The sequence below is a fragment of the Taeniopygia guttata genome, chromosome 3, assembly GCF_048771995.1.
Source record: "Taeniopygia guttata chromosome 3, bTaeGut7.mat, whole genome shotgun sequence".
NCBI classification, from domain to species: domain Eukaryota; kingdom Metazoa; phylum Chordata; class Aves; order Passeriformes; family Estrildidae; genus Taeniopygia; species Taeniopygia guttata.
This window is the reverse complement of record NC_133027.1, coordinates 73,056,523-73,084,225: the sequence shown is the minus strand read 5'-3', so window position 1 is coordinate 73,084,225 and position 27,703 is coordinate 73,056,523. Positions and strand designations below refer to the sequence as shown.

The 27,703-nt window shown below is 37.3% G+C and overlaps 1 protein-coding gene across 2 annotated transcripts; it reads right to left on the bottom strand.

Annotated features, from left to right (window-relative positions):
- Positions 1 to 1,139: 1,139 nt before the first annotated feature.
- Positions 1,140 to 27,703, bottom strand: COG2 (component of oligomeric golgi complex 2). Of its 2 annotated transcripts, XM_030268307.4 has the most exons (18): positions 27,561 to 27,703; positions 26,857 to 27,018; positions 26,079 to 26,144; positions 25,571 to 25,651; positions 24,854 to 24,957; positions 23,524 to 23,632; positions 21,661 to 21,840; positions 20,509 to 20,633; positions 19,092 to 19,218; positions 15,207 to 15,346; positions 12,088 to 12,149; positions 10,677 to 10,828; positions 9,205 to 9,405; positions 8,353 to 8,425; positions 7,087 to 7,229; positions 6,427 to 6,566; positions 3,201 to 3,381; positions 1,140 to 1,577 (listed from the first exon to the last, which is right to left on the bottom strand). In XM_030268307.4, exons 1-18 carry the CDS (start codon positions 27,627 to 27,629, stop codon positions 1,476 to 1,478), a joined length of 2,217 nt encoding a protein of 738 aa, XP_030124167.2. In that variant the 5' UTR covers positions 27,630 to 27,703; the 3' UTR covers positions 1,140 to 1,475. The 2 variants fall into 2 exon arrangements, with proteins under 2 accessions (XP_030124167.2, XP_041571160.2); XM_041715226.2 differs by lacking the exon at positions 27,561 to 27,703 and having other exon boundaries at positions 25,571 to 25,711; positions 26,857 to 26,874.

The following is a 27,703-nucleotide window of genomic DNA, read 5'->3' as shown; positions in this document are numbered from 1 at the left end:
ACCACCATGGTCTGTAAAAAAAAAGCACAGTTAAATGAAAACATTCAAAACCCAAACAAGAGACAACCACATCTCATGATGAAGGAGGGCCAGTAAGTGCAAAGCAGTAATGAGAAATAGCAGAACCCTGTTCCTACGAGTACTTTATCCCAGGAGAGCTGGAAAAATGTTTGGAAGTTTTTGACACCCTGTGAAGAGTTAAAGCACACAGCTGCCTGTTTCAAACATTGTCAAGGCCACAGACAGAACTTGCCATAAGATAAGCCACCACAGCAGGAGATAAGCACAGCAGGGAGGAATTTGTGACAGGAAGGTGCTGATTTCAGACCTGTCAGTGGTAAGATCTGGTTAGCACGTCCTGGTTAATGCATCCAGACAAAAATTCTCTGGCAAACTGTGGGAGAGAAAGCAAGTGTTCATACTCATATCACTGCTCAAAATCACTCTAAATTATGGGACAGATGGAGTCTGTGACCACCACCAACCGCAATGTGCCCCCAGACTCATTTCTCAGGCTTCCCACCAGAGGACTGCACGTGATTTACAGTGTTAACACCAGACAACTCCCCGCCAAGGGAGTTACCAGGGCATGAACCAAAACATGTATGAACCCATTGAACACATGTATGAACACTCTTTGTTTCATGGGCTTCCCCCATCCCCGATTGTGACCAACACTTTGACCAACAAACATCTAAAATGGCAACAATCAAGTCTTGTTGTTGGATCCTTGGATGGCGATGTCTTTCATCTCTACTATGTACTCATATGTTTTCTCTCTTTCCTTATGTATTTTCTTAAATTATATTATATATACTTCCATATTGTCCTATTTCTATAGACAAAACAGCTACATACCTTTCTTCCATTGCAAGCAAACAGCTGTAAAATAAACCTGAGGTATACACACACACACACACACACACACATATATATATATATGTATATATACACACAGATAAATATAGCTCTATATATATATATATGTATATAGATACAGAAACTCTGGTCACGCAGTGTCCTTTCGCTCTAATCAAGGGTTCTCTTACCAAGAACCTCAGTTCCTTTGCCTCTGGAGTGGGTTGCAACACAGCCATCAATCAGTACATTTGATTCAAAAACATATGGGACATCAAAAGTTAGGAAGACAATTTATTACATATTATTTTCAACATAGAACTTTGTTCTTGTACATTTCAAGTTGTACAGCAAAAATAAGAAAAACATTTTCTTCTACTTTTATTCTACAGTAGAAAGTTTAGAACTTTGATTGCTTTCCATATAATGGATAACTGATAAAGTCTCAGTCTTTTGGTGAAGCAAGTTCATTGAGGCAGAAGATACACTGATTTGCTGCTTGAGATACTTTAGGAAGCACTTCATTGCTATTTATTTGGTAAAACAAAGCGGAGTTAAATTCTCTCTCTTTCTTTTAGGGACATTGTTTATCTTCAATCACATGCTTTCAAAAATATCTAGGATGGTTCCGCTGTAGCCTGATCCTTGGCAGTTAGAACCAGCTCTGCAAGGGCTGAAAAGCTTTTTATGCTGCTTGTTTCCAGTCCCATCTTTCGTATCTAAAAAGATACAGAAAATCCATTAATTTTCTTTAAAACATTAAAACCCCACTAACTATTATACTTAAGAAATTTAGTGAAGCCTATGCTTTGTCCTGCACTGACATGTGGCAAAAACCACAACTGCATATACTGCAAACGATAAAAATTTGCATCCAACTCTGCTCAGTTAAGTCCCTCTGGTTACAGAAGTATCTTGCAGGGAAATTATTTCCCCTTCTTCTAGGCAACTTGTAACTAATGCCAGCTGGAAGTTTCCCAGTGAAGCAATCAGAAAGAGAAACTTGGCTGCAGTTGGTTTTAATGCATTGATTTCAACTGATTCTTTTTTTTCCAACTCCAAATGAAGTTTCTGGGCAATACTTTAAAGATCAACATGAATACATCCAAGAAGAGACAAAAGCATGATGGTGAAAGCATTTCAATAAGCTGTGAGAGTTTATGGTTCTAGCCTTGAACTTCCTGGGAGACAAAAACAACTCTACAATTACAGAGGTTGCTGAAAGTAATTTCTTAGCCAGGAAATCTCTTGCTCTGACAATAAGAAAAATATGGTCATGAAAATAGTAAGAGTGCAGTGAAGCAGAAAAATCTGGATCTAACTGAAACCATAATGAAGTGATTCTGAAAAGGTGTTTGCTGCTGGACCTCTTTGTAATAGTCACATTTACCAAAACAACTCCCAAATATTATGAATAATCTGTCCCACTTCAGCTTAAATTCACACTGCAGTCATGGAAAAGAAGAACAAAAGCTCAACTCCAGGCAAAAACTGACAAATAATAGTTTAGGTAAGTAAGATTTCCACAGTTCCACCCAATTGTGATTAGTCTCATATCTAAGAAAAGCATCTGCTCACACACAAGCATACTTAATATACCTGTTATAATGCATCAACAGCACCTACTCATAAACAAGATCAGACAATTCCTTGGCAACTAATGATATAGACTATTAGTTGGAATAGCTATGATAGAATATCATAGTTGGAATAGGTATGATTTAACTTAGTTGGAATAGATAGGATTTTAGAAATAAAGGAGTACAAAACAGTATGTTTATACAATTTAATGTAGCTACTGCATACATTTCCTGGAATATTTTCCTCAACGTTTTGCTATTTAGAATTTCATATTTGGCACTGAAAAGCATTTACAGTAATGCAGCACAACAGATCAGGCTGACATCCTCACAGCTCTTGGGAACAGACCTTGACCATGCAGAAAGTCAAGGCTGGAAACACCCCGACAGAAGACAAACAAAAGAAGGGCCATAAGGAAGTTTCTATCAGATCTAAGTCATGTCCCTGTCCTCTCATCTGTAAAGACAGTGCTTCTTCTTAATTTTTCCAAGCACTGAGCAGTACTTGAATTTTAAGCAGTAAGAAATATAAGCTTTGCATTTGTACAAGAAAGGCCAGGAAAGTATGCATTGCTGAAGTGGTATCTATAATCACCAACATCTGAAATTGTCTCCTTTATACAAACATGAAAACACAAAACAAAAACCCAAACCCCAACCCACACCAACTTTCGAGACCAAAATCAGAGTCAAGGTTCCCTTTCCCTTTCCATCTCCCTTCCAAAACTATTAATAATAAAAAACTCATTTGTTGTAACTTACTTGTTCTCCAAAATACTCAACGTCTAAGGCCAGCTGCAGTCGGATTTTGTTATCATCACTCATGCCCCCATTTGTACCAACAGGGTTTGAAGTTGCAGCCCTTCTGGCTTGCTTCAACCTTTTTAGACTCTCTTCCATTTTCTTAACAGAACTGAGCACATCAGATACCGTTTCATAATACCTGAATTAAGGAAAATTAACAAGAAAGAAAAGATTCCACTTTACAGAAGAGCCTACTTCATACACAGAAGTACATCACTGGCCCTGCCGAACAATGCCAGAAGGAATGGCTTCCCTAGCACAGAAGCTACTTATTAGCATTATTGATTAATCAGTATTTCCATTATTAGTTCCAGAGGTTAATCTGAAGATTACTATTCAGTCTTGAAGACTTCTCATCACAACATTTTTGATTTGTTCAAGATGTTTGTACTCAACAGTGGCCAAGGAATGCAACTGCTCAATTTTAAACAGTCAAAATCAGCCCCTCTTTACAATCAATAGACTATTGAGTAAAACTGATTTTACAAACATGACAGGAATAACAACCTGACAGACCAAAACACACGTATTTTTAGGCGAATATTAGTGAATGTGAGAGCACACATGTGCACACCAGTCAGAAATGCCTATTTCTAAAATGAAGAAACTGATTTAAATGGGAGTCTCAGAAAGCTGGCAGGAAAAACACAGAAGAACCCTAACACTAATTTAGAAATGGCAGAGATAAATAAAACACCACTGCCCAGAAGCTGGGATCCACATTAAAGGAAGCACAGAATCAAACATCAACAAAAGTTCAAAAGGCCTTATGGACTGAAATCTCATGCCTAAGTGAGAAGAGCATATCATACAAATTAACAGATGCCCAAAACAGTGAGTTATCAATAAGAATAGAAAACAGAGCAACAATGGCAAATTAAAAGATCCATGAGAGAAACTACCAGATTCAGCTATGTTCTGTAATTTGCTAAAATACCTAACTTTCAAAGAGCCTCTCTATGAAAAATATTACTCTTAAGAATTAAAGAGTTGAAACAATCTTCCTGATGATTACTTTTAAACAAGGAGGCAACAGAAAGCAGACAAGCTTTTTAAAAGGATAATTAGATAGGGATGGGTAAAGAAAAAGTGCTTGCCAGTGCCATGGAAACTTGTTTCACTATAGTATTCTATGAAAATCAAAAGTATTCCAGTAAAAGTCAGTCGTGTCCTCTTTTCATATCTCAGTATTTCCTAGTCCCACTCACTTGTGATTAATTCCTACATCTGTTGTACTCCCAAATCCTTCTGCCATTTAAGAAGAAGCCCCCAGTGATTTTAACTAGTTTATGCTCTTTTCTGGCTTTTTTTTTTCATTTGGATGCAAGAATGTATTATGACAGCAAGAAATTAATTATTTGCATCTGTATTCTCAATAAAGAAACTACCCTATTCCTTCATGTAAGAAATTCAGTTTCTTTGACTTCTTGCTTGTCAGTGAGGACAAGATATTTTAAAACATAATGATGATGAAAATAGTAGCAACAAACTATGAAAACAGAATTTGACAGAAAATTCTAAGGAATTAAGAAATTAACCTGCCAGTCTTACTGGTGTTTAACCACTGTCACCATGTTTAACCTAAGTTTTGTAAAGTGAAGAACTGCTTTTTGAGGGCAAAAAAGTTCTGGTTGGGTACAAGGAGCTATATAACAGCTACTTTGCATGGTGTCACCAGATTTACTGGAGCTTTAAAAGCAAGACTAATCAAGCACAGAGATATAGAGAGACACACAAGAATTCACTCTAAGATATTTTAGCTCAATAACCTTGAATGGCTTGAGATTCCAGGCATCTTTGCAGTTCTTCAGCAATGCTACTTAACAAATAACAATAAGCTTTTTTCTATGCACAAAAAACTTATAGACACCATGCTTGAAAAAAGAGGTTTTGTGCAAAATGAAAATGACCAGTGCAGTCAAGATCAACCTAAGCTTAGCCCTGTCCTAATCTTAAGAATGGTTGGTGAAGGTGTAAAATTGTCTTACAATTTTAAGTCTATTCCGAAAGGTACCAGAAGAGTAGGGAAGCATAAGGAGGCAAAGGACAAGAAAAAACTCATGTTCTGCTATAGTTTAAAACCTCAGTTTACCATGTGTTTAAATCTCAGGGAAAAAAAAAATCAATCTACGCTCAGCAGCAGCCAACAGACAATATAATATGCAAAGAATTATTGGGAAAAAACATGTAAGGATAGACAGAAAGCACATTATACTTTAACCTGCATGGATTCCTCTGATATTATCATCTATGGTCAGAAAGGTCAAAGAAAACCAAGAAAGCAAAACTATAAAGATGGGAAAAGGAAAAAAAAACCCAAATAGGCTAAGGTGACTCTTTAGTTTTAGGCAAGGTTAGAGATAAAAAAAATATAGCCAAGGGTAAATTGTCCACAACACAAAAAGTAGGGGGCATCCTGTGAAATGTTCCGGCAGAGCAGTAAGTATTGCTGTGTCACGTTACATGCTTTAACTGGCAGAACTCTCAAAATGCAAAATCCCTGCTCAGTAAGAATTTAAAATACAACTAGACAAATGGAAAAAAAATCCATTAAGGAATCTAATGCATATGATTTCTCATGTTCAAAAGCCCTCAAGATGCTAACTAAGAAACAGAAGATCTGCTAAAGAAAGTATTACTTTATGACTGCCTTATTAAAACCGCGAACAATTAGATCTTCAGCAGTTTAAAAGGCCCAAAGCCTTTTTTTTTGAAACCACTAAAAAGTTGGATAATCATTGCATAAATTAAAGAAGTCAAAGGACAGTAGAACTCAAGTTCTTGAAAATTCAAGCACTGTTCATTGCAAGTAACAAGATTAGTAACTTTCATTAAAAGTAATGAGGTTAAGGTTTTACATCAATTCTGAAATAAAATGCAGATCTTTAGTTCACTGCTGCACTCCTAGAACCAACCAATTTTTCAAACGCCCTATCCACCATGCCATGGTTTGCACATATCTGAGCAGCAACTAGGTCTTTGGATTCCCTGCCCAGCTTTTCATCTCCTGAATACACAACATGAGAGTAATTCCAAGGAAATATATCCTGCCTAAAGAGTGCTTTTTTTTTTTGTTTTCTTTACAGCTGTGTCAGTTCAAAGCTTTTTGGTTTTTTCCCGTGCCTGTTGAACAGACACTTGGGTTTTTAACTAAGGCAAATAATGTTCTTTATGGTTTGCTTACTTCTGTGTGCTTTCAGAGAGAGCACCTTCCAACCACTGATGAATCATGGGCTGCTTCAAGGAATCTCTGTAGTCATTCTGCAGTCGATAGAAGGGCTTAAGAGCACTGTCAACATAAGGTGAAGCTTTAGTTGGCACCTCCTGGCAGATGACAGGGAAACAAGTTGGGGAAGAAGGAACCAGTCATTTGTGTACTGAAAGTATCAACACCCAATTCTATCCCATGTAAAAAATGCTAATCTTGTACCTAAGCAAAGAGATACATAAGCCATTTAGGACAAGTCAATGAAGAGATCATCATACACAGAAAAGAAACAATCACAAAATTATTCAGTAGTGTTATACAGCGTGATATAATATAGAACAAGGTTCAGAATGCCCAAAGCTTTTTCAGAGATGCACATGCCAGCCATTCCTATTACCAGGGTAGGATCCTTAATGCTTTTTCTGCTCACGCCAATTCCAGCCAAAGCTGAGCAGACTCAAGTGTCCAGACTATTACACCTTTGTTAAAATACCTACAGCTTTGCACTATACTCCACTAGGTAGAAGACGTTGTCATGGGCTCTGTCAAGCAGATATGGACAGGCTTGAAGAACTCACAACAATCGCAGCACAGCCACTTCTGAGATTTATTTTTTCATTTGTGAGCAACACTGACCTTGTTGGTTCTCCTATATAACCTTGGAACTTCCAGCGCACTCTTCAGGTATGCAAAGGAGGACTCACTGAGATCCTGGATAATCCTGTTATTCAAGGTAGGCACACAGGCTGATAGAGAAGTCTTTGAATCTTCCAGGGCTCCTATTAAAGTAAAAATGCTGAAGTTTAAGCTGAACTAACCAGCCCAAACATAACACAAATTATGAAAATCCCCTCATCCTCCTAATCCCACTCACTATCTGGTGTCAAGTACAGGATATGCTTACCAAATAAATACACACCAGCCACTTATAAAACACTGCCAGTAACACCAACCATTCCTCAGCCAGAAACACAGATAGAGGCAAGGAAAGAGAAGCAGAGTAAAGTAACATTCTTCAGGTTCGAAGTTTTTCCAGTATTACCAATGAAGCAAGGGCTTGAATCGAAAGGTTCTGACCTTCCAAAGAAACTGTGAAATTCTCTCTAAATTCCCTATGGAATGACTGGAACATATTCAATTCAAAGCTGTGATTGGCAAAATATCATCTACTGAGCAGGGGATGTGCACAAGCTCCTACATCTCTAATAGACTTGGACATCTACCAGTAGTTCTGATTTAGAGATTTCAGTGATTCACGATGCAGAACTCCTGGCTAGGCTTTGCAGATCAGGACTAGTTCACTCATGCAGCTACGTGTCTAGCTTTAATTATTAAATTAAAATCAAACTCCGTATTTCACATAAAGAATGACCAGATGAAAAAAAATAAATGAACCAGACAAACCCAAAACCCCAAAAACCAAACCAACCCAAAACAAAAACTCAGAAAGAAAAAAGGAGACTAAAACACTGAATTGCTTCTACTCTCTGAAGTTAAGGTATTTAACTATGATACTTTGATAACCCTCTGCCTCAAGTGACTAATCAGGCCTGAGAGAGAACAGTCATTTTAGAAAAACATTTTTGTTTCCATTTGATAATGGAAAGCCTCTCCTTATGTCTTCTACCCCCATTCTTTCAAGTTTAATGATATGAATCTTCTAGGATAAAGTCCTCACTTTCTAGAAAAAAATCCTAAACGCACTTTAGACTCACTCAGTTTTAATCCTTAAATATTTTCCAGACTCAACAGGTCTGTTCAAGATTGTTTCTATTTAACAATTTAAACAGAAGGCAAGTTCCATTAAGTATTTTCATTCTAAATCATGAAACTGTAAAAGTTGATTTCATTTTTTTGGCAGAGAGAATCTGGGAGAAAGAGGAAGGAGCCTCTCAGCTTTACCTGCAATGCAAGATATATTCTTGAAGCCAATCATTTCAAGCTTTGGTTTAATCATGTCTAAGATGTCAGGAATCTGAAAAAAACCAACCCAAGAGAGAGAGAGATATAGTCATGTTATAAAAATTTTAATTACTTTTCCTACATCCTGTAAGTTTAAAGTGCATCACAAAACACCCTCAATTTCTATAGTTTTATTGCATTTCTGTACACTAGAAGTTTATAATATGCACAGGAATTTAGGCTTACACACTCAATCCTCTACCTTACTACTGTACTCAGAGGAAATAATTTAGAATTAACAAAACTCTCTTGCAATTTACAGCTTCACAAATTACAGAAAATTCAGCCTTACTGAAAATAAATACACAGGAATCATCCCTACTGGGAGACAATTAGCACCATTCATTTCTCCTCAAGATTCTGGATCATTAATCAAGTGTAATCATGATCATAAAACCTTTTCCAACCTCAAAGACTCAAAGCAGCAAACACTTAAACACATTAAAGCTGAATGTTGCACCACACTCCAAGCTGCAACACAGACTCCACTAGAAAAAATAAGATGGGCAGAGTGACACTTCACACCAAAAACGGTAGAAAGATATTTTTTTAGGAGTTAAATCCAGCAGCTACTGATAAAAAGAACTTAAATACCTGAAGTGGTTTGCCCATAATCTGCCATTCCAAATAAGCACAGAGTGGGCCATGTATTTCAAGTATCAGACACCCCAAGTTTTAGCATTTAAGATTAAAAAAAAAATTATGGCACATTATTTTAAAAAATTTTATGCCCTTACAAGATGCCAAAAACATCAATGAAGATTATTCTTAAGTCAAGTCAAAAGCACAAACCCGATCCTGCAGTTTGTCCAGATCAGCAGCAACATATATCAGCTGAGTACTAGATATAGAAGACAATGGCAGGCTTTCTGGAGAAGATTCATTCCCTTGGTCTTCACTGGGGTTGAGGCTTAAGGAAGATTCCTTTCTACCAACTGGCATAGTTTTTTTGCTTTCCTTTGTATTCTCACTGGAAATGGGTCTTACAGAAACCTGAAACATCAAATTGAAGTGTGAACCCTAGCAATAGTGAAGGCAGTTAAAGCTAGACAAACTGAAACAGTTTGTTTCAGGATATGTCAAGGATTTGTAAGACTTCAGCAGTAGAATGCCACACTTCAAAGGGATATTACCAAATACTATTACTAAAATAAGTATAAAGTAAATGTTAAAAAAATTTGAGTGCACTACAAAGTTGGATGATTTAGAACAAATTTGTCTAACTAAGGTTAGTAGAGAGCAGTCCAGTCCTGCTGTCAAACAACTCCTTTCTCCCACCTCCTCAAGCTCACAGCTGTCAGGAAAGTGCTTCCTCTGACTACTCTGTTTTAAAACTCTAGTACTTACCAGTACTTTGCATGAGCTGATTTAGCTGACAGAACTAAATGACTGAGTCACAAAAGAAATTATAAATGGAGATCTTACTGCTGTCTTCAACTACCAAAGGGGCATGTACAGAGACGACAGAATCAGATTTTTCCTTGAGGTACAGTGAGAGAGTTATAGGCAACGGATATGTACAGTAGCAAGAGAAATTCTGATCAAACAGGAGGAAAAAGGCATCAGTCATTGGACCACAGTACCCATGAAAGAGTGCAATCACCATCTTTGGATACACTCAAAATCCAATTTAAGAGGCTCATCTAAGCTGGTCCTATTTTGAGTAGGAACTGGGACCAAATGACTTCCAGAAATCCCGTCAAATCCCAGTTATTCTACTGCACTGTCTCGCTATGGCACAAGAAACAGGGGCCCACTTGTATGGCTGGGAGCCAGTACAAGAGCAAAGCACAGTTTCTCTGCTCAGAAGCAGTGACCATTGATGCTGAGTCAGCTGTCCAGGAAATTCTGGTTTTGCATTCTCAATACTAAACAACTGATCCAGATTATATCAGTGCTTCTTATTTGCAGGGTTATTTTTTACTTGGCTCTGTTTCACAACTTCATTCACTCAATCAACAACATACAACAGAAGAAAACTGAGATTTTGGCTTCTTGTTTCAGTGGCAGAGGCAGAATAAAGCAGCATAAAGTACAGCTTTGGCAACCACCAGACAGCAACACTGCAACAGTACTGATATTTGTGATTGATCACGTATTTTGCAGCAATAATTTTTATAAGCCAAAGTCATGAACTGCTTGAAGATTAAAAAGCATTAACTTCACAAAAGAACTCTTGAAAAGAGGTCACATATGTAGCTTCAAAAAGTCTCTTTGATGGACATACCCCATCAGCAAGCCCTTAAAGCAGGCTGCTGTCTCACCTCGCTGATGAACACAGAGTAGCGTGCCAAGACCTGCAGGCTGAGCTTCCACAGGCGGTGCGCTAGCAGCGGTAAAAACATCTGATCTGACCAGCACTTCACGAGACTGCTCCAGACCATGTGAGTGGCCAAGAGACAGAAGGAGCTCCCAGCTACAAATGATTAGGCAACAGAGGTCAAGTTCCTAAGCATGTTTTTAAGATGCAACATCAGTGTAATTGCATTACCCAAGATTTACCCAAGATTTTTTCTAAAAGATAAAATCACAGAATAGAAATGCATTAAGCATTGCCTGAAAAAAAACCTTAAAATACTATCTCCTCAATGCTTTAGATTTCAAATTCCACTAAAGTCTTGCTGTAGCTGTGCAGGCAAAGGCAAGAAACAAGAATTTGCCTGCAATAAAGGCAGAAACAGCTTGGCCAAATAATCCACTTTAGGAAATTACATTTCCAAAATAATTTTTGGCAGTCTTTTGAAGAAGTTACATTAGATATCCCTGCCAGCCATAACATAATACTCCCTTAGCACTAAACTATTGCTCTTCTCCCAGTTATATGAGATATCTGCTATAAATATTTATTTAAAACACTGTACAAATATCCATATTTAAACAAAGTACTTTTAATGCAGTTTACACAGTTTCACATTTTAAGCAGTTTACAGAGTTCTAATATTTTGGAGAATACAATTAGAAAGATAAGGAATGTGTCTGCAAGTTCCAGGCCTACACCTTGAAGTGGTAAGATCTATATATTTTGTCTCCATTAGGATTTTTTTCTCCTGATTTGCTTCAGAGGACATGTGTGGATACACACATACAGACATTTAGGTGGATCATAGATACCTTCTTCGTAAGTATTCACTCTGTTAGCTGAAATTAGTTCTTCTGATTACAATATGCTTCTAATGCATGTATCAGGTTATACTCTTCCACTCTGTGCATACCTCCTTATCTCCTCATAAATCAGTGTATGATTTTGGAGCAGACACCAACAATATGAATAACAGCAAGCCTAAATGCTGCCAAGAGACAGCCATTTTCACCTCTACACAGTGCTACAACAATTAAGAAAAATATCCTGCAATAACACAGCATAGCCTTTTGGTTGTCACTTAGAAGATGTCAAATGCTAACACTCCTTCTTGCACTGAGGGGATGGTTCCATAAGTATGTCAGTGACAGCTGCTAAAGAGTGGGGTTTTAGTAAGCAAAGTGATCCCTGACCAGAATTCTCACATTGCCACCTCTGTAACAATGTTTTACACTGTTTGAACAGTTAATCAGAAATAACAAAAGCTCATATGAACCACGGGATGCACGTTACTGAATACTCAAGAGACAGAGTAATCACTCCTATTTATACAACTGATTCCTTTACAATAAGTATTTTTTGCAATAAAAGTTTACCTGGTGCTTCCTCTAGTCTATCTGAAAGTGCTTCTTCTAAGGCCCCTGCTATTTCTCTGAATCTGTGAGAAAGAAAAAGTTTCAATACCACAATTCAACAGTTGCTTAAATTGATGCCTAAACATTTTTCAATGTTTACTTTAGTATTATTTCTATGTGCTATCAATGGACATACACAGATTTTAAACCTGGGGTTATTTTGCCCAACTTAACAACAGCATTCAAACACTTGAAAGAGAACCTTTGACATTTTACAGGCATATATAAAGCTTATACTTTGGGTTATTATTAAAGTTATGGTTGCAAACATTATCAAAATGACAGCTCAAAGAGTGACAAGTCCTCAGCTTTTCCAGGAGGAAAGTTTCTTGTTTGTTACTGTTTTTAAACCATAAGCAATCAAATTGACACATACCTTCTTTAACCTTCAGATATGTCACGTGATAGTGGGGCTCCAGCTTTCTACATGTTTGTCAATGAGAAGTAACAAAAGGTTCTACAAACAATTATGTACCTAATAAAAATCAATAGTTCCTCAAGGACACCTGGTTGTGTTTTTTTTCAATTCCCCTTTTAAAAAAATTCACCATTCAAGGCAAAAAAAAAAAACCAACAAAACCCAAATCAAAATCGTACCTCCAAAATTTTTTAGGTGTAACAGCAAAAGTTATTAAAACCTCTGATACTTTTTCATACTTGCATCATTTTAAGCTTCCCTGTAGAAAGTTCTGTTGTCAGTGGTTTCCTCTTTTTTCGCTTTTATGTGCATCATAGTAACTCTTTTATCAAACTTAGTAATTACAAACCTGTAGGATTTCTCTTAAAGTCTCTTAACTATCATTTCCAGATCAGGACAGGAGCCCACCTAGCTTATTTTGCTCAAACTCGTAATGGACTAGGATGGATGTTTAGCAACTAAACATGCTTGTGAAATGGCTTCAAAACCTCAGTCCTGCCTATGCACTGCTTCCACCCACAGAGCAGTGTCTTTAAGTCTTATGGTGAAAAGGATATGGGAACAGAATAAGGTTTTTAACAATGATGTAATTTTTGCTGAGTATGTCTTACAGAGGAAAAAATTTCCCCAGTGTGGGGTTCACTACAGCTCCACCATCAGCCGTATTGACATAACCAAAAGAATGAAACACAGGAAAGAGTTACTGGTGCTGTTTGTGCCAGCACTGCTACAGAATAAATACCTGAGCATCCATCTTTTCCTGCAAGGATTACTTCGAAAGTCTTTAGTAATGGCTGATTTTTCTGGGGAATTTTTGTAATTGAAAAAAGGAAAAACCAAACAACTATAAATGCTGAAGCGTGAGATAACAGTTCAATCAAAATCTTGTATGACTTAAAGGATATTAACACACGTCAAGAGAAAGCTTCCCTGATATATATAATTAATATGTTTTATTATTTTCACAATTATGCACTAAAGACTTCATGGGCACTTTCAAAGTTAGATTTTTCCAATATAAAGGAACACTATCGTTGAAGATGGATCAGCTGTTTTATCGAAACATTTCTCAAAATAGTACACTATTTAGACTTACAGTAATCCTGTATTAAAAGAAAATGACTTTTAAAAAGTGTTTTAATCAATCAGAGCTCAGAATAGCTAATGGAAAAACATTTTTTAAGAGAAATATGCTTAAGTTCCATTTCAATTTTATGGGCAAGATTATCAAGGTTTGATCAATTGGTCTCTTACTAGAAAAGTTGGAGTTGAAACAAAAAGGGCAATTAATGATACATATCTGTTAAAAGGTTCATAATGGCTGCAGTTCCACGGACACTTTCAGTCTGTGCACCACTATGTTGTGAATACTCCTGCCCCTCCCCTTGGGCCAGCACGAATATGAACACAGTTAAGTGGTTTGGGGAAATTGACTGGAGTTGAAAATCAGTCTTTTTTTTTTTCTTCCCTGAGTAACAGGTCCTTATCAGTTCGCTACACAACTGCAGGAATGGATGTGCAAGCAAGAAATTAAATCAGGTTATCAGATGTTGTGACTATAATTTTACAAAACAACATGAACCATCAAAATATTAAGACCCAGCTCCCAGCCCCATGTTCTTGTCACTTATATTAACTCTACCACTCATAAGATTCCTGGATGGAATTTTTCAGCACAAGTGTAGACTCACTCTGGATTAAAGAAACTGCATAAATGTGGTACTGTTATTGCCAGCTACAGAACTGTGCAATAAAAAAGGCCACTAAAGTGATCCAGGTTAAAAATAAACATCAATTTCTCTTCCCCCTCTTTTGGAAATTCCGCTTTTTGTTTGTTTGTTTTAAGAGGCTTTCGGAACACTTTGGACCAAGAGAGATCACATATGGCACAGCTGGGTCATAACAGTCTTCAAAAATGGTTCTGTTCCTTGCCCTGGAGGGCTGCTCTCCAGCCCTCAATCAGTCACGTAGTCTACACTTTCTAAAAATACAGTTTTACATTTATTTTGTTCATTAAAATTTTAACATTACTAGAATTAAAAAAGAGCTTTCTTGGGTCTCTCTGTTCTTTTCTAGCTGCAAAGGTTGTAAAAGCAAATATTACAGTTACATCAGACCTGCTACTAAAATATCCTAGACGTTATTACTTAGCTCCTCAGGAACAGGGAATAGGAGGACAATCTTTGGGAAGGCAATGCTACAATTTAAGGAGTACATCCTGTGAGACAAAAAGAATGTCAGAAACACGGTTAGGTCGGGAAAAGCTGAAAGTTCCTAAGTCCTTTAGTTCTACACCTCTAAGAAAAAATACTTCTTCCCTCACAGTTAAGTATTCCTCTGGATTTGCATATGTAGCATTCAACATACAGCTTAGTTTCAGGGACACTGGAGAAAAATAATTTGAAACCAGAATTCAAGACTTAGAAGCAGCTTATCAAATCTGGTGTAACAACACAGTACATATTGAAGAGTAGTTATGTGATGTTCTGCTAAATTGTTGAAAGATATATAAAACTTAAATTCTTAGTCTGATTTCCTCTATGATTTGTTCACAAGTGAGACTTTGAACAATGAGGAGGATGCGACCTTAAGCCAGATCATCTTGCCATGACTACTCAAAACCTTTACTTTTGAAAGAGTGAACAAAAAAATGCATGCCAACCTTATTTGAAAATATACAGGCAAATTCCATTTGTTGTTAAAGCTGTGGTAAGAGGGATGAGCTCTTAACCGCTTCACACTGGCCTGGGAGCCACACTGCCGTTCAAATTTCCGTACAAAATCCATACTGGTGGTGTATTTCTGCAGGAAGAGAAGGAGTGTTCTGATCACACACAGGCTCCCAGCAAACAAGGAAGGCCACTTCTTCTGCCATTCAGCAGAACCCTTGTACCATGCTACACTAAGCTCAAGGTTCAGGATGGGCTGACACTGCCCCTCATCACCTAATCATACAAGGCTAAAAGCCTGGACTGCAGAGACATAAAAATAAAATTAACTTAAAAGTGTTACTCTATGGTAAGGACACTTCTAAAAAGCATAAAACTGTCCAAGCACACTGATCAAGCAGAACTGATTAGAGATTCATGACTATTTCTGAGCTCAATCACTGGGGTGGTCCTGCACAGTACTAACAGAGTCAGATGCAGCAGATAAAACTACACAACAAGGAGAAATAATTAGGAATGAAACTCAGAAGTACACATAGCCAACTGCACATGAGAATGGAAGCATAATATTTTTGTCTGTTACACAAGACCTGTATTATAAGAATTTCTAGAGCTGTTTCCCTAAAAATGTTTTGCAAATATCAAATATATGCAGAAGAACTTCAAACAGTATCAGTTAAACTAGCTTCATCCAGTGCATACTTCTAATAAGATGTTTATGAATAGTATTAAGTTGGTTGCAAACAAAAAAAAAAATACCCTATTAATTATATTAATCCCCAAACATACTGTGGATTTGGTCTCAACAGTATGAGAACACTGAAAAGAATTAAATAATAAATTAAATCATGTACGAAGCAGAAAGCCAAACACTTGATGAAAATCAGAAGTAAAACGGCAAAAAAAAGTTACTTCATACAAAATAGACCTCCCTAACAGACCACAAAACTTACACATATAAATTTAAAATTAAAAAACAACTGCAGTTAAAATTACTTCTATGAACTGAAAACTAGTTTGATTTCTGTGCAAGTTTCTTCTATTAAAAAAAATAGGAAACATACATAAAATCTATCATATATGCTCCTAAATCCACTACTGAATTAATGAAATAAGCCTGACAATCTCTCAGTGCTTCTGACTTCACTGCAGGGTTAGGGTTCAATCCACAAGCCAGACCACTATGGGAGCAATGTGATTTTGCCTCTTGTGAGGCAGTAAAACATTATCAGGAGAAGGTCCTTTGTTGCTTAGAGGGCCTCCTCTCAAAAACTCTCCTCTGAACAAAGGACATGAACTGCCACAGGGATGCTTTTGTATTGTGTATCTCAGTAAGTTTGTAATTTACTATTACAAGGTATAATTACAGAATACCTTTCTTGTAACATGGTAGTTTCAGTGTCAAGACAGTACTCTGAAAAATGCACACAAAAGCTTTTAAGTAACTACTTTTCTCCTAACCTGGCTGTATTTATAACACAATGGACCCACAAAAGGGATGGGAGTTAGACCCAGGCTGAAGGACAGATTAGCTCTCTTTCAGGCCTCCTTTCTTAGATAGTAAACCCAGCACTGTAAAAAGGCAAACAAGCTGTTAATGCTCTGCTACCCTAAGTGTAAGCCAGAGATATAAACCAAACACTCTGTAAAGACCTCTCACTTTCAAAATAGAAGGCACCTCAAGAGATATGTATCTCAATATGGAGAACACTATATCCAGTAGTGGGAATTAACTGCAAGATTGGTTCCTATTTCAGCTTCTAGGATTGGATTGTTGACTGCACAGTTATTTAAGAGAAGTAAGATCGGGCACCAAAGTGGAGCAATTTTCAAACAGGGAAATCTAAACTTAATCTCAAATGAATGTTTAGAGATAAAAGAAGTATTCATTTCAAACACCCATAAATCTACACATCTAACTCAAATAAAGGCGCATCACAACCTGAAACAATTCTAAAAAGCCATCTCGCATGAACACTTATTTTAAAACACTTAACATTGCCTGTCTGATTTTTAAATTATTTTAAACAAATGTTTCAATCCATCTCTCCTCTACACCTAAAAACTCCACAGCAGAAAACACTGCATATTAAAACTTTTCTCAATGTTTATTTGCATATGTATCTATGTATAGATTTAATGCTGAAAAAAAACTATTCTGCACTCCTATCAACCTAGAAAATGGAGAAGAAAAATTATTGTCTAAAATCTGTATAGCATTACTTGGCTCATCATCAGCACAAAAACAATTTTAAAAGGCTTTTCCCTCCCTCTCAGTTCAGAACTATTAGTCTTTGGATAGGTGTAATAGCATTTTTACACTTGGCATTTCAACTTTGCATTGATTTTAAAGTACAATATTTTAATTATTTTAATGCCTATGAGTCACTTTAGTCAAAAGCAGTCTGGAAAGTACTTTGGATTTACTACATTATTTACCTTGAAGTCATGGGTGGCTGCTGGGATTTTATGGGTTTTTTTTTGATTGCTGGGTGTTTTTTAAATAAATGCAATGCCTTTGTTAGCCAGTATCAGTGTAACATAAGACATGCCTTTCAAGGAAATCCAGCTTTTCTGAAGACACAATGCACTCTTGTACATAATGCAGCACAGTACAGCAAAAACCCAACAAGGCTCATAATCTGCAGTACATAGGGCATAAAGTAAAAGCTTGAAGAGTGACTAAAACTTCATGGTAAACTAAGAATTCTAATGAAGAAGGAGGAACATATTACAGTGTCACTTGCATGGCACTACCACAGCTTTCTTCCACATCCATGTAATTTGCTTCTTATTCAGAGACAGCTCTGCAAACACACTCAGTCATGCCTACCTACCTTCAGTTATTCAATCTCTCTGTACAAAAGAGATCTTAAACCCCAAGAAAAAATATCTTAAGTGTTCAGTAAAAGCAATTTTGCAGGAACACACGAAGAATCACATGACTTATAAAGTTCCACTACCAAGCCAGCATTTCCTTAATTCATCTGTCCTGATACGCCAGCAATGCCTTCCTTCAGACAAATTATCCCCGCCTCCCATCTCTATCTTGAAAATAAAATGTTTCACACTAATCACAAGTCAAACTGCCAGCGGAAAGAAACCCAAATTTGTCAGTAATCATGGTTAAACACAAGCAGACAGGACACGAGGAAAAGCATAGTTCATATTTTCTACTTATGACATACTGTAAAACACTGCCAGAGCCAATCTTCATACTAGACCAAGAAATCTATTTCACCATTAGTAAAAGATGATGTTTTAGAGACAGAACAGCACTACCAAAGAAGAAAATACAAGAGTACAAGTACTTTAAATTCATTATTTAATGTAAGCTTGTGATACCAGAGAAGTATTATCTGTTTTCTAAATCGGATGGTGCTGTCAAATATTTTCAGGTTTTAGCTGACTTGTTTTTATAATCACAACATAATCTACAGTACTGCAAGAGAACAAAAGCTAAACCATTCAAGTGAAACAAAGAATTTTTTAAATCTTCCCATAGTAAAAAATAAGTTGTAACCCAGGTATTTATATAATATGACAGCTCCTGCTGTACAGAAGTTCTAGACTTGAGTGAACACTGGAATCATCCACTCCCACCTTCAATAACATTGCAATTCTATTTCTAAAATAAACACTAATTTATCTGACTAAATGGTGTCCAATAACTTTTGTATGAGCTCTCCTAACAAACCTGAGGGGAGAATTAATTCCTATGAAAACTGAACCAAGTGGTTTCAGATAACCTCCTCTTCCAAGCCATGCAACAACATGAATTTAGAGACAAAAGCAGCAGGAGGGAAGAAGCTAGAGAACATGACTCTTTCAACTCTCGTGTCTGTTGCAGAAATTAGAAATGGAAAAAATGAAATTACCTCATGAAAAACATCTGGGTTTCCAGGGTTAAAAAGTGATGGTAATTTCTCTTCCAAACCACGTACTATTTCTGGCCACACCGAATTCACTAAGAAATCATATCCAGGAACAATATCTGCTTTTTCACTGAAAAAAAAGCAATTATTCCAAGGTTATATTTTACCACTAGGCTTCTATTTGGAGACAGGAATCACTAAAAATTAGATGCACTGCACTATACAAAATGCAACAAAATTTATTTTCATATTTATACTGATTCCCTAAACTGTTCTTCCTTTGAAGATTCCTTATCTGATTCCACAGTCTCATCAAATCCAAGGTGTTTTTTTGGAACTCTCAAAGTGTTTTAAAAATTTATCAGTTATATATTTTGCAAGCGTGTACTAAAAATCAGTACATTTCAGCTGAGAAATATTATTATTATTGTTATAATTCAAGTTTTAATAGCTCCAAACTTCCAAGACCTACCAAGCAGGAATAATGTGACTAATGCAATGAAAAGAAGAACTTTTTCCTAACTGATCCAAACTGTATTTATACATATTGTGTTTGATCCAAAGATTAAAAGCTACCTTGATTATGAAAACTTAAGCATTGAGAGCAGAAGAGATAAAAGCATTCAATTCCAATTTAGTATACCGCACTACAAAGTAGAAACATTCCATTATTAAGAAGAACAATTAAAACTTGCTGAGGGATTAAAAGAATTAAAATGTTAGTAAAACTTAGGAGTCATAAAAAGCTCAGCAATGGATGACTAATTAGAAAAGTAATTCTGCCGTCCCTAGGGGCTACATCCATAGTTCTGCTAATTACAGCAGTCTGCTATATTAACCATCCTGAAAACAGATGAATAAATGGATACAATTCCGTAGACCTGAATTATTTAAGCTTGAAAAACAGGCAATTTAATTGCATATGGAATTAAGCACTTTTTGAAAACACAGCGGAAGCAAAATAAATTAAACCTGTAGTTTCAGTACATGCAATAAATCAGTCAAACGTCTGAGGACCATCCCCACTTTTCTGATGTACACTAACAAGTCAATAACTTCTGAACTTATATTTTAATAGCTTTATTATGCTCTTCTCCTTGGATGAAGTGTACAATCATATTTAATGGATACAAAAAAAATAAGTTATCTGACACATTGTATTATGCACAGGACTCAGTTCTACTACTGACATACAGGATTGCCTTTGCTTCCTCTGAAGGCCTGGACTGCAGCACCAGGAAAGCCTGCTCACTGTTTTGTTTTGAAAAACGGAGGCATGAGATACAAATCAAACTTGACTACAAATCTTCAGGAAAGGCCAGAGAAGTCATTAGTGCATAAAAGCTGATAATGCAAAGGATTTCAAAGCATATGATACTTGTTGTAACTTCAGTGCAGCTGAGAAGCCCAAGGTATTTACCTGGAAATTGCTCCCCCTGTAACTTCCCGCAGGAGACGGCAATGATGAGGAACAAACTCCAACAGCCTATTGTACATAGCCTGGAGGCCATTAGGGTGAGATTGCACATACTGCTCCACCATCACCTGCCAGGAACAGTTCAGTGTTAAATGCCAGAAAAGTGAATAAAATATGCTGTAATGCATATTTTATTTGTTAAGAGTTTTAAGCTAATCAGCTTAAAACTCTTAACACTATAACCTCAAATACTGGGATAGTCAGTATATTACTTTTTTTCATTATATTTTCCAAGTATAACTTGCCAGCTTGAATTATTACTTCCTTTAAAGCAAGACTCCTAGATGCCAAGACTGGCCCCAAAAATGAGAAGGAGATCCTTTCTTTTAAATGTGAGCCACTGTGTCTGGCTCGCAGCCCACTGCCACATCACTGTCACCTGATGCAGTCTGTCAAGTTAAACAGGCAACTGGTAAAAGCTAATCAAACTCAGAATAAAGTAAAAACTCCTGTCCAATCCCAAATACAGGCAAGCCAAAGCAAAGCAACTTCTGTTACATTACTAAGCCTTTAATGCAGCTAGCAAATCAGTTTGTCTGGACGGTGCCTTTTACCCAGTGAAAGTTGATAATCTCTGCCATAAAGAGAAGGAAGACAGTAGGAAAAGAACAACAGCTTGTTTCTTGGTATTCTTCCACATGTCTGAACACACTCACCTCATGTCTGAACAGATTCATCTCTTGCTACATAAACAAGTGGAATGGTGCAGAAGTGGTGAAAGAATAGACCCTGAGAAAACTGAGGGGAGAATGACATGTCCCACACTGTAGCAGCTGCTACAGCACTTAGCAGACACCCAATGGACACCTGTCCTAAACAGGAGAGGTTTGGTTCTTTGATTCTTTAGCCCAACAAAAATGGAGGTAAGGAAAAGAATCCACACTGGATATAACCTGAAACTGGTGACAGGCAGGTAAGACAATTCCTCCATCCTTTTTTTCTTAAATAGCATCAACAACCAAATTGACATTTTGCTGTAGTTCAGTTCTCCTGTTCTCTCCACAAAGGTATTTTGAAGTTGCTAAAAAAAGCTGGAGGTTCATAGGAAAAATAAGCACGTTTGGAAAACAAATGGAATTTTTTATGTTATCTTACCTCATCTACATAAGGTTTTACAAGCACTTGACCAACTAATGCCTCTGCATCTCGTGTTTTATCAATTGTTGCATAAGTGCGTAGACAGTGGCGTATTATGTCAACATTTGATGTCTGAAGGCCTTCCAAGAGCAGCCCTTCCAGAGACTGCTGCAGCATAGCTGTTATTCCAGCTATACGCTACAAAGAGAAAGAAAATATAGTCATAAAAAAGCCAAAATCAAAGCCTGTCATCATTGTTCAAGTAAATTCATCAGATGTACCTAACTCAGCTTTCTATCCTTACTTGAAAAGTACAAGAATTTGATAACTCCCAAGGTTGAACGACCATTAACACAAACTTAATGGGTTCCCGTCTATATAAGACAGGATTTACTATAATAAAGCTACAGGCAATTATTATCTTCCAGATGTTGTAAGTTATATCAGGTCTGCTTTATTCTGAGGAAATAAGTCAAAAATTGTTCCTTGTTCAACTGAACCAGTATGTGACAATAAACAAAAGATTTACAGTAAGTGACCAGGGATAACAATTGTAGCATTTATCCCTCCCTGTCAGAGACTAAACAGACAGCCTGTACCCAGCACTAATTGTTCAATTACCACAAACCAATGACACTGAGTGACACTAGCAAACACCAAAGAAATTAGATTCTTTCTGGCTTCTGCCAAACAGCTTCTTCAGTCTACACATATTCTACTTTTTGAAAACCATTTTTCTTGATCTCCCATGACATCTTTTTTACTAGATCCGACTCATTGCTATATACTGCAGATATACTCCTGGCCCAAGATGGTCCCTATAACTCTGCATTTGAAGGAAGTTCAGCAACACACATTACGGTAGTCAGAGTTGAACTATGAATATAATCAGTAAAATTTCTTCTCTCCCTTTTTGCATGCTGTATTGTGTCCATCCATCCTAAAATGATTCATGTACTGAATGTGCAAAGTCAGGAACCCAGTTTCTGACTGGTCATGAAAGCTACATTCTGAGCCTTAGCAACAACAGGTACAGGACAGAAGTCCTGGCAAACACCATTAAGGAAACCACGTGACAAATGTTCTCCCACCACATGCACTACTCTGCTGCTCATGCTCACTGCTACTCTTATCCAAGTTTGATAACTTAGCAGCCAGAGAAGTCTTGTAACTGTCCATGTAACATGATTCCATGGATGTCTGGAGCCAAAACAAGTTTATATTGCCCACAGACAGAGACACAAACTGGAACTCTGAACTACCTCAATAGCTTGAAAGCCATTAAGAATGACACCCTCATGCTAATCAGCTTAAAGCATTACCCCATCTCTATATTCACAGCTTTCTTTAAGCACAAATTTTCATTTATTCCATCTCCCTACCTGAATGAATAGAAGAAAAAAAAAAACCAAAACACCAAAACATCAATTAATATTTTACAGCAGGTAAAACAGTACACTGGGAGATTAGTAACAGTTAGCATAATTTCATGAGAAGACAAACTCGAATATATTCAACGTGCCCTGTGTAGGCACATTCCATTTATATTCTGGTCTGTACACTACAGCCAACAAAGCCAACATACATCTCTAGAACGAGACCTCAGTATCAGTAAGCAGATCAACTGCAAAATACATTAGGTTGACAAAAACATCTGTTGTATTTCCTATTCTTATTCTCAGTAATTTACGCTCAAGAAGTAAGCAAATGGCATAAATCCTCAGAAAAGGCAATAGTTCTAGTCAGTTGATGAAAACGACCACATGAACCCCATTTTTCTCCATAAATGAATTCAATAAACTCTGTGGAAACAGGTGTTTGTCTTCCAATTATACTGGTTTTGCTTGACTGTGCAAGTGTTAAGTGTCATGCAATACTTACTGGTCTCACTTTGTCTAAAAGGGGCATTCCTTTGCTTTGTACTGCATGAAATTGTAGTTGATTAAATTCTGTGGCAATTCTCTCTAAAACTTGTCCAGTTAGAAGTGGACTAGAAGAGAGATGATACAAAACGAGAATACACAGTTAGATCCTTTCAAACCAACTCACTCTCATCTGTAACAGGTAGAGCTCTCCCTCAATTTTTTGTAGTTTTAGTATTTTGAATTCTGATAGGTACTACTACAATGATTGCAATCAAGCAATAATAATGTGGAGCATGCTACATGATTAGTGCTGTTTTGCAGCTCTAACATCAAGTGGGTGAAGCAGAAGCTGAGAGGAACATAAGCTCTTGCCTCAGCAGTATGAAACACTTCCTTCTAGATAGCAGTTTTGTTATCACGTGAAAAGTCAGTCTTAAGAGAGCTCAGAAATTGCACCAGGTGACCTTCACCATCCAGATTTGTTTCTTTCTTATGCTGTCATACCGTAAAACTAATGATAGTTATCTCTAGAGAAACAGTCCTGCCCTTCTCAAGCCCACACAATCCAAATAATGAGCCGAATTTTCAGTTGTTCAAGTATGATCTTAACTGCAAACTTAATTCTGCAAAGTGCCTCACCTGACTGAAAACATCTGCTTTTGTCCCTCTAGGTATCAACCTTTCTGGTACACCTACCCACCACTACCATGTGATCCAGCACACTGGGCTGAAGAGACAGTCTCACACTGTGTCTTCCCTCCAGCTTTAATTGTACTTGCACCCCAGTCAAGCCTTTCAAGCCCATGAGTGGTACATCAGTTCCAAAACTGGCTGATCAACATCCTGCAATCCTCAGCAAAGGCAGAGGAAGAGGTTTGACTGGAATTTGCCACAAACCTTCCTTGTACTAGGTTTGCCTTGCCTGCCTTCAGCTACTCTTGCAGTAGTCCCTTCACTTACACGTAAACAGGGAAAACAAGAAAAACTATTTTGCTTCACTTACAAATGATGTTGGAATAAACTATAGAGAGTATTTCAGACGTGACAGGATTAGTGACTTCTAATAAAATAAAGTAAAATAAAATAACTGCACACTAATTTCATAAAGCTTGCTTACTGAAAGCACCACAAGTAACTTGGAACTTTGGAGTCCTGTTATACATTCGGTGAATGACTTGCTTGCAGAAGATAAAACCAAGAAAATACTAAAATTACAGTAATTTATTCCATCAGAGTTACATTTCTAAAGATACATCCTACTGCTTGTGAATTCACCTTCAGCAACACCATGAAATTAAGTTAATCCCATCAATTACAAATAAAACTGAACATTGCAATTTTTTTACCTGTTCCCCTCTAATGAGGACAATTCTTTAGTGCCTTGGGAATGTAGAATCTTCTCAATTTTCTCAACAGACTGAATAACATGAATAAGTCTCAGGACACATATCTGTAATTAAAAAAAGATTTTTTGTGTCTAACCTCAATCCCCAAGGACATCACGTAAAGAAAATATTTTAGATGGTTTCTTAGTTCTTTGGGTTTTTTCTGGTTTAAGTTTTCTCCCTTTATCTTAACACTTGAGCCATGTCTCAGTTGAAGTATTGCTCAGATAAGTCCATAAAACACCACTAAAAAATGTTTGTCACAGATGTAGGGTAGCTGTTCCTATCCCTCATGTTTTTCAAAGTTAAGCACAAAGACAAATATTAGTGTGTCTACTGCCCATAAAAATTAAACAGCTGTACTTCAAGCCCATTCATAATAAGTAAGTTTATATGCTACTGCAGTCAGAAACAAGAGCAACTTTAACAAAAACAAAAAATCCAACAAAATCAAACATATGTTTTGGGTAACAACAGTAAAACACATTTATGATCATCAAGACACTGAAAAATATGAAGTCTGTCAACCAAAATGTCAATCTATTTTACAAGTACAAAATCCTGCAGTGTTCATCTAGACAGCCTAGAACTTTCTAAATTTCATTTTCTCTGGGTTAATGGCAAAATCAAAGTATTCCTAAGGATGATCTTTTAAAGGTGGTAATTTATCTGTTGTACCTTTTTTCTTCTAATGTCTTCTTGTTTAGTCATCCGGTCATCTACTGCTTGAATTCCTTCACTGACACATGACTTAAGACTCTGTGAGAGAAAAAGTCAGTATTTGAAGCTTGCTTCCCATTTAAGGGTTGAGAAAAAAAACTAAAAAAAAAATCTAAACTTAAAATACAGGTTAATAAGATTATGAGACTAATAAAAGCTACAGTACATCAAGTGGAAAAGCCATAAATACAACGAAATAACTGAAAGCAGAACGTGATCCCTAGGTATTTGGTATCCACTTGTCAAATTTTAGAAAATCTTTTGGTTGAAATGCACTACAGGACACACAAATTTACTGCAATACAAGTGCCTGAAAACACAATGCTTCTCCTACTAGCAATGTAAGTAATCAGTTTTCAAAGAGTTTATTGTAACAAATATTAACTTCAGTAGAAGACATTCTGTACATCATATGAGAGCGAGCTGAAGTTTACCAAGCTGTTGACAATGACTGGTTTGAACATACCATCACTTCTTCTCTTAACTGTCCCAACGGTACTGAGAGCTGATTGAGAGCCTTGTCCATGCCAACCTAAATAAATCATCATAAAACACATTTATTACTTTTTTGATAAGATATGTGAATTACTGTCAAAGCCTATCATTTTACAGATACTGAAGGAGAACTGAGAAAACACAACTTCCTTTATAATTTCTAGTTTTTAATTCAATGCAAAAATATGTTATCTCAAATACAAGCATAAAGATGTAAGACTGCTTTAACACAAAGCCAAAAGACAAACAAAATTTCCTCCTATGGAAATTTTTCCTCTCAGATATGTTACATCTCAGTCTTTGAATCTGTATAATTGGAACAATTACAATTTTCAGACACGAAGTTGGGGATTTTTTAAGATACTTTGACTATACAAAAAGTTTAAAGATTTCTAAAAGAATCCTTCAGAACAGGCTTACTTTTATCATTGCTATTCTATTTTAATAATTTATTTCCTTCAAATTTAAAAGTGCTAACAGTCTGAAACAAAGTCTGCCCTGAGTCTAACTCCCTAACAAATCAACTTTTCAAGAGAAAATACATACATCTAAAACATCTACTACATACCAACAGCAATTCTGTAAGTTCTACAGAAATGGTGTCTCAGTGCAAGGATTAGAGACCTCAGTTTAAGAGGTCTTAAATCATAAAATGCCAAAATAAAAGCCAACTACATTTCATATGGAAAATAAAAATCCTACTGAACCACATTAAACCTGAACTACACAATACAACCAGTAACACTTACTAGATTTGTTGAGAGATTAACAAAATCTGCATAGTCCTTATTTATGAGTTCTACCATAGCAGTTTTAAGGAGTTTGTAATAGAGCTCTAGATCCTCTCTGAGCTCTTCCAACTGCACACGTTTCCTGCAGTCTGACACAAAGTGATCAACATCAAAATCCGCCTGAAACAGGAAAGAGAGAAGGATGTAAGTAAACAGTTCACACGAGGAACACACCCAAAATAAAGTACTCCATATGCTTGTGAGTTCACCAAACTAAAGCCCTAGGGGGCAAAAGGTTTCTTAACGCAGTAGTTAAACTCTTGGGTTTTAGCCTGAAAAGCACAGAGTGTCGTGGGGTTGAACATCCAAAGATCAGCCCTCTATAATACAGGAAACTTTAAAAACCAAACAAACCACGGAACAACAGCCAAGAGTCGAAATCCAGTACTGAGAACTACTCTACGCTCTCCAAGCAGCGAGGCCTGTCCCTGCCGTCAGTCTCAGAGCCCGGCCCTACCGGGACCCGGCCGCCTCCCGCATCCCCCGGTCAGTGTCGGGCGCTTCCCCTCGGCGCGTCCCGCAGCCCCCGGCCGGGAAAGGCCGCGGCGGAGCGGTAAAATCCCGATCAAGGCTCCGGGCCGCTCTCTCCCGCGGGGAACCCGCCACTCCCATCCTCAGGAGGCCCTCCCGCAACCCTCCAGCCCCGGCGGCCCCCGGCGCACCTTCATGAACTCGTCCTTGTCGAAGCAGAGGTTCTCGGGGCCCCGCGGCAGGCTCATCCCGGCCTCCATGCCGGGCCCGGCCCGCCCCGCCCCGGGCCAGCGCGGCACCGCCGAGCGCGGCCGCCGCCGCAGCGCCCCCTGCA

What these genes read in the sequence shown, in the direction of transcription:
- COG2 (XM_030268307.4), bottom strand. Translation starts at nt 27,629, where the DNA reads ATGGAGGCCGGGATGAGCCTGCCGCGGGGCCCCGAGAACCTCTGCTTC. An exon ending in ACAAGGACGAGTTCATGAAG is followed by an intron (nt 27,019 to 27,560) that starts GTGCGCCGGGGG and finishes TTCCTGTTTCAG; the next exon opens with GCGGATTTTGATGTTGATCA. An exon ending in AAGACATTAGAAGAAAAAAG is followed by an intron (nt 24,958 to 25,570) that starts GTACAACAGATA and finishes TTTTAATTACAG; the next exon opens with ATATGTGTCCTGAGACTTAT.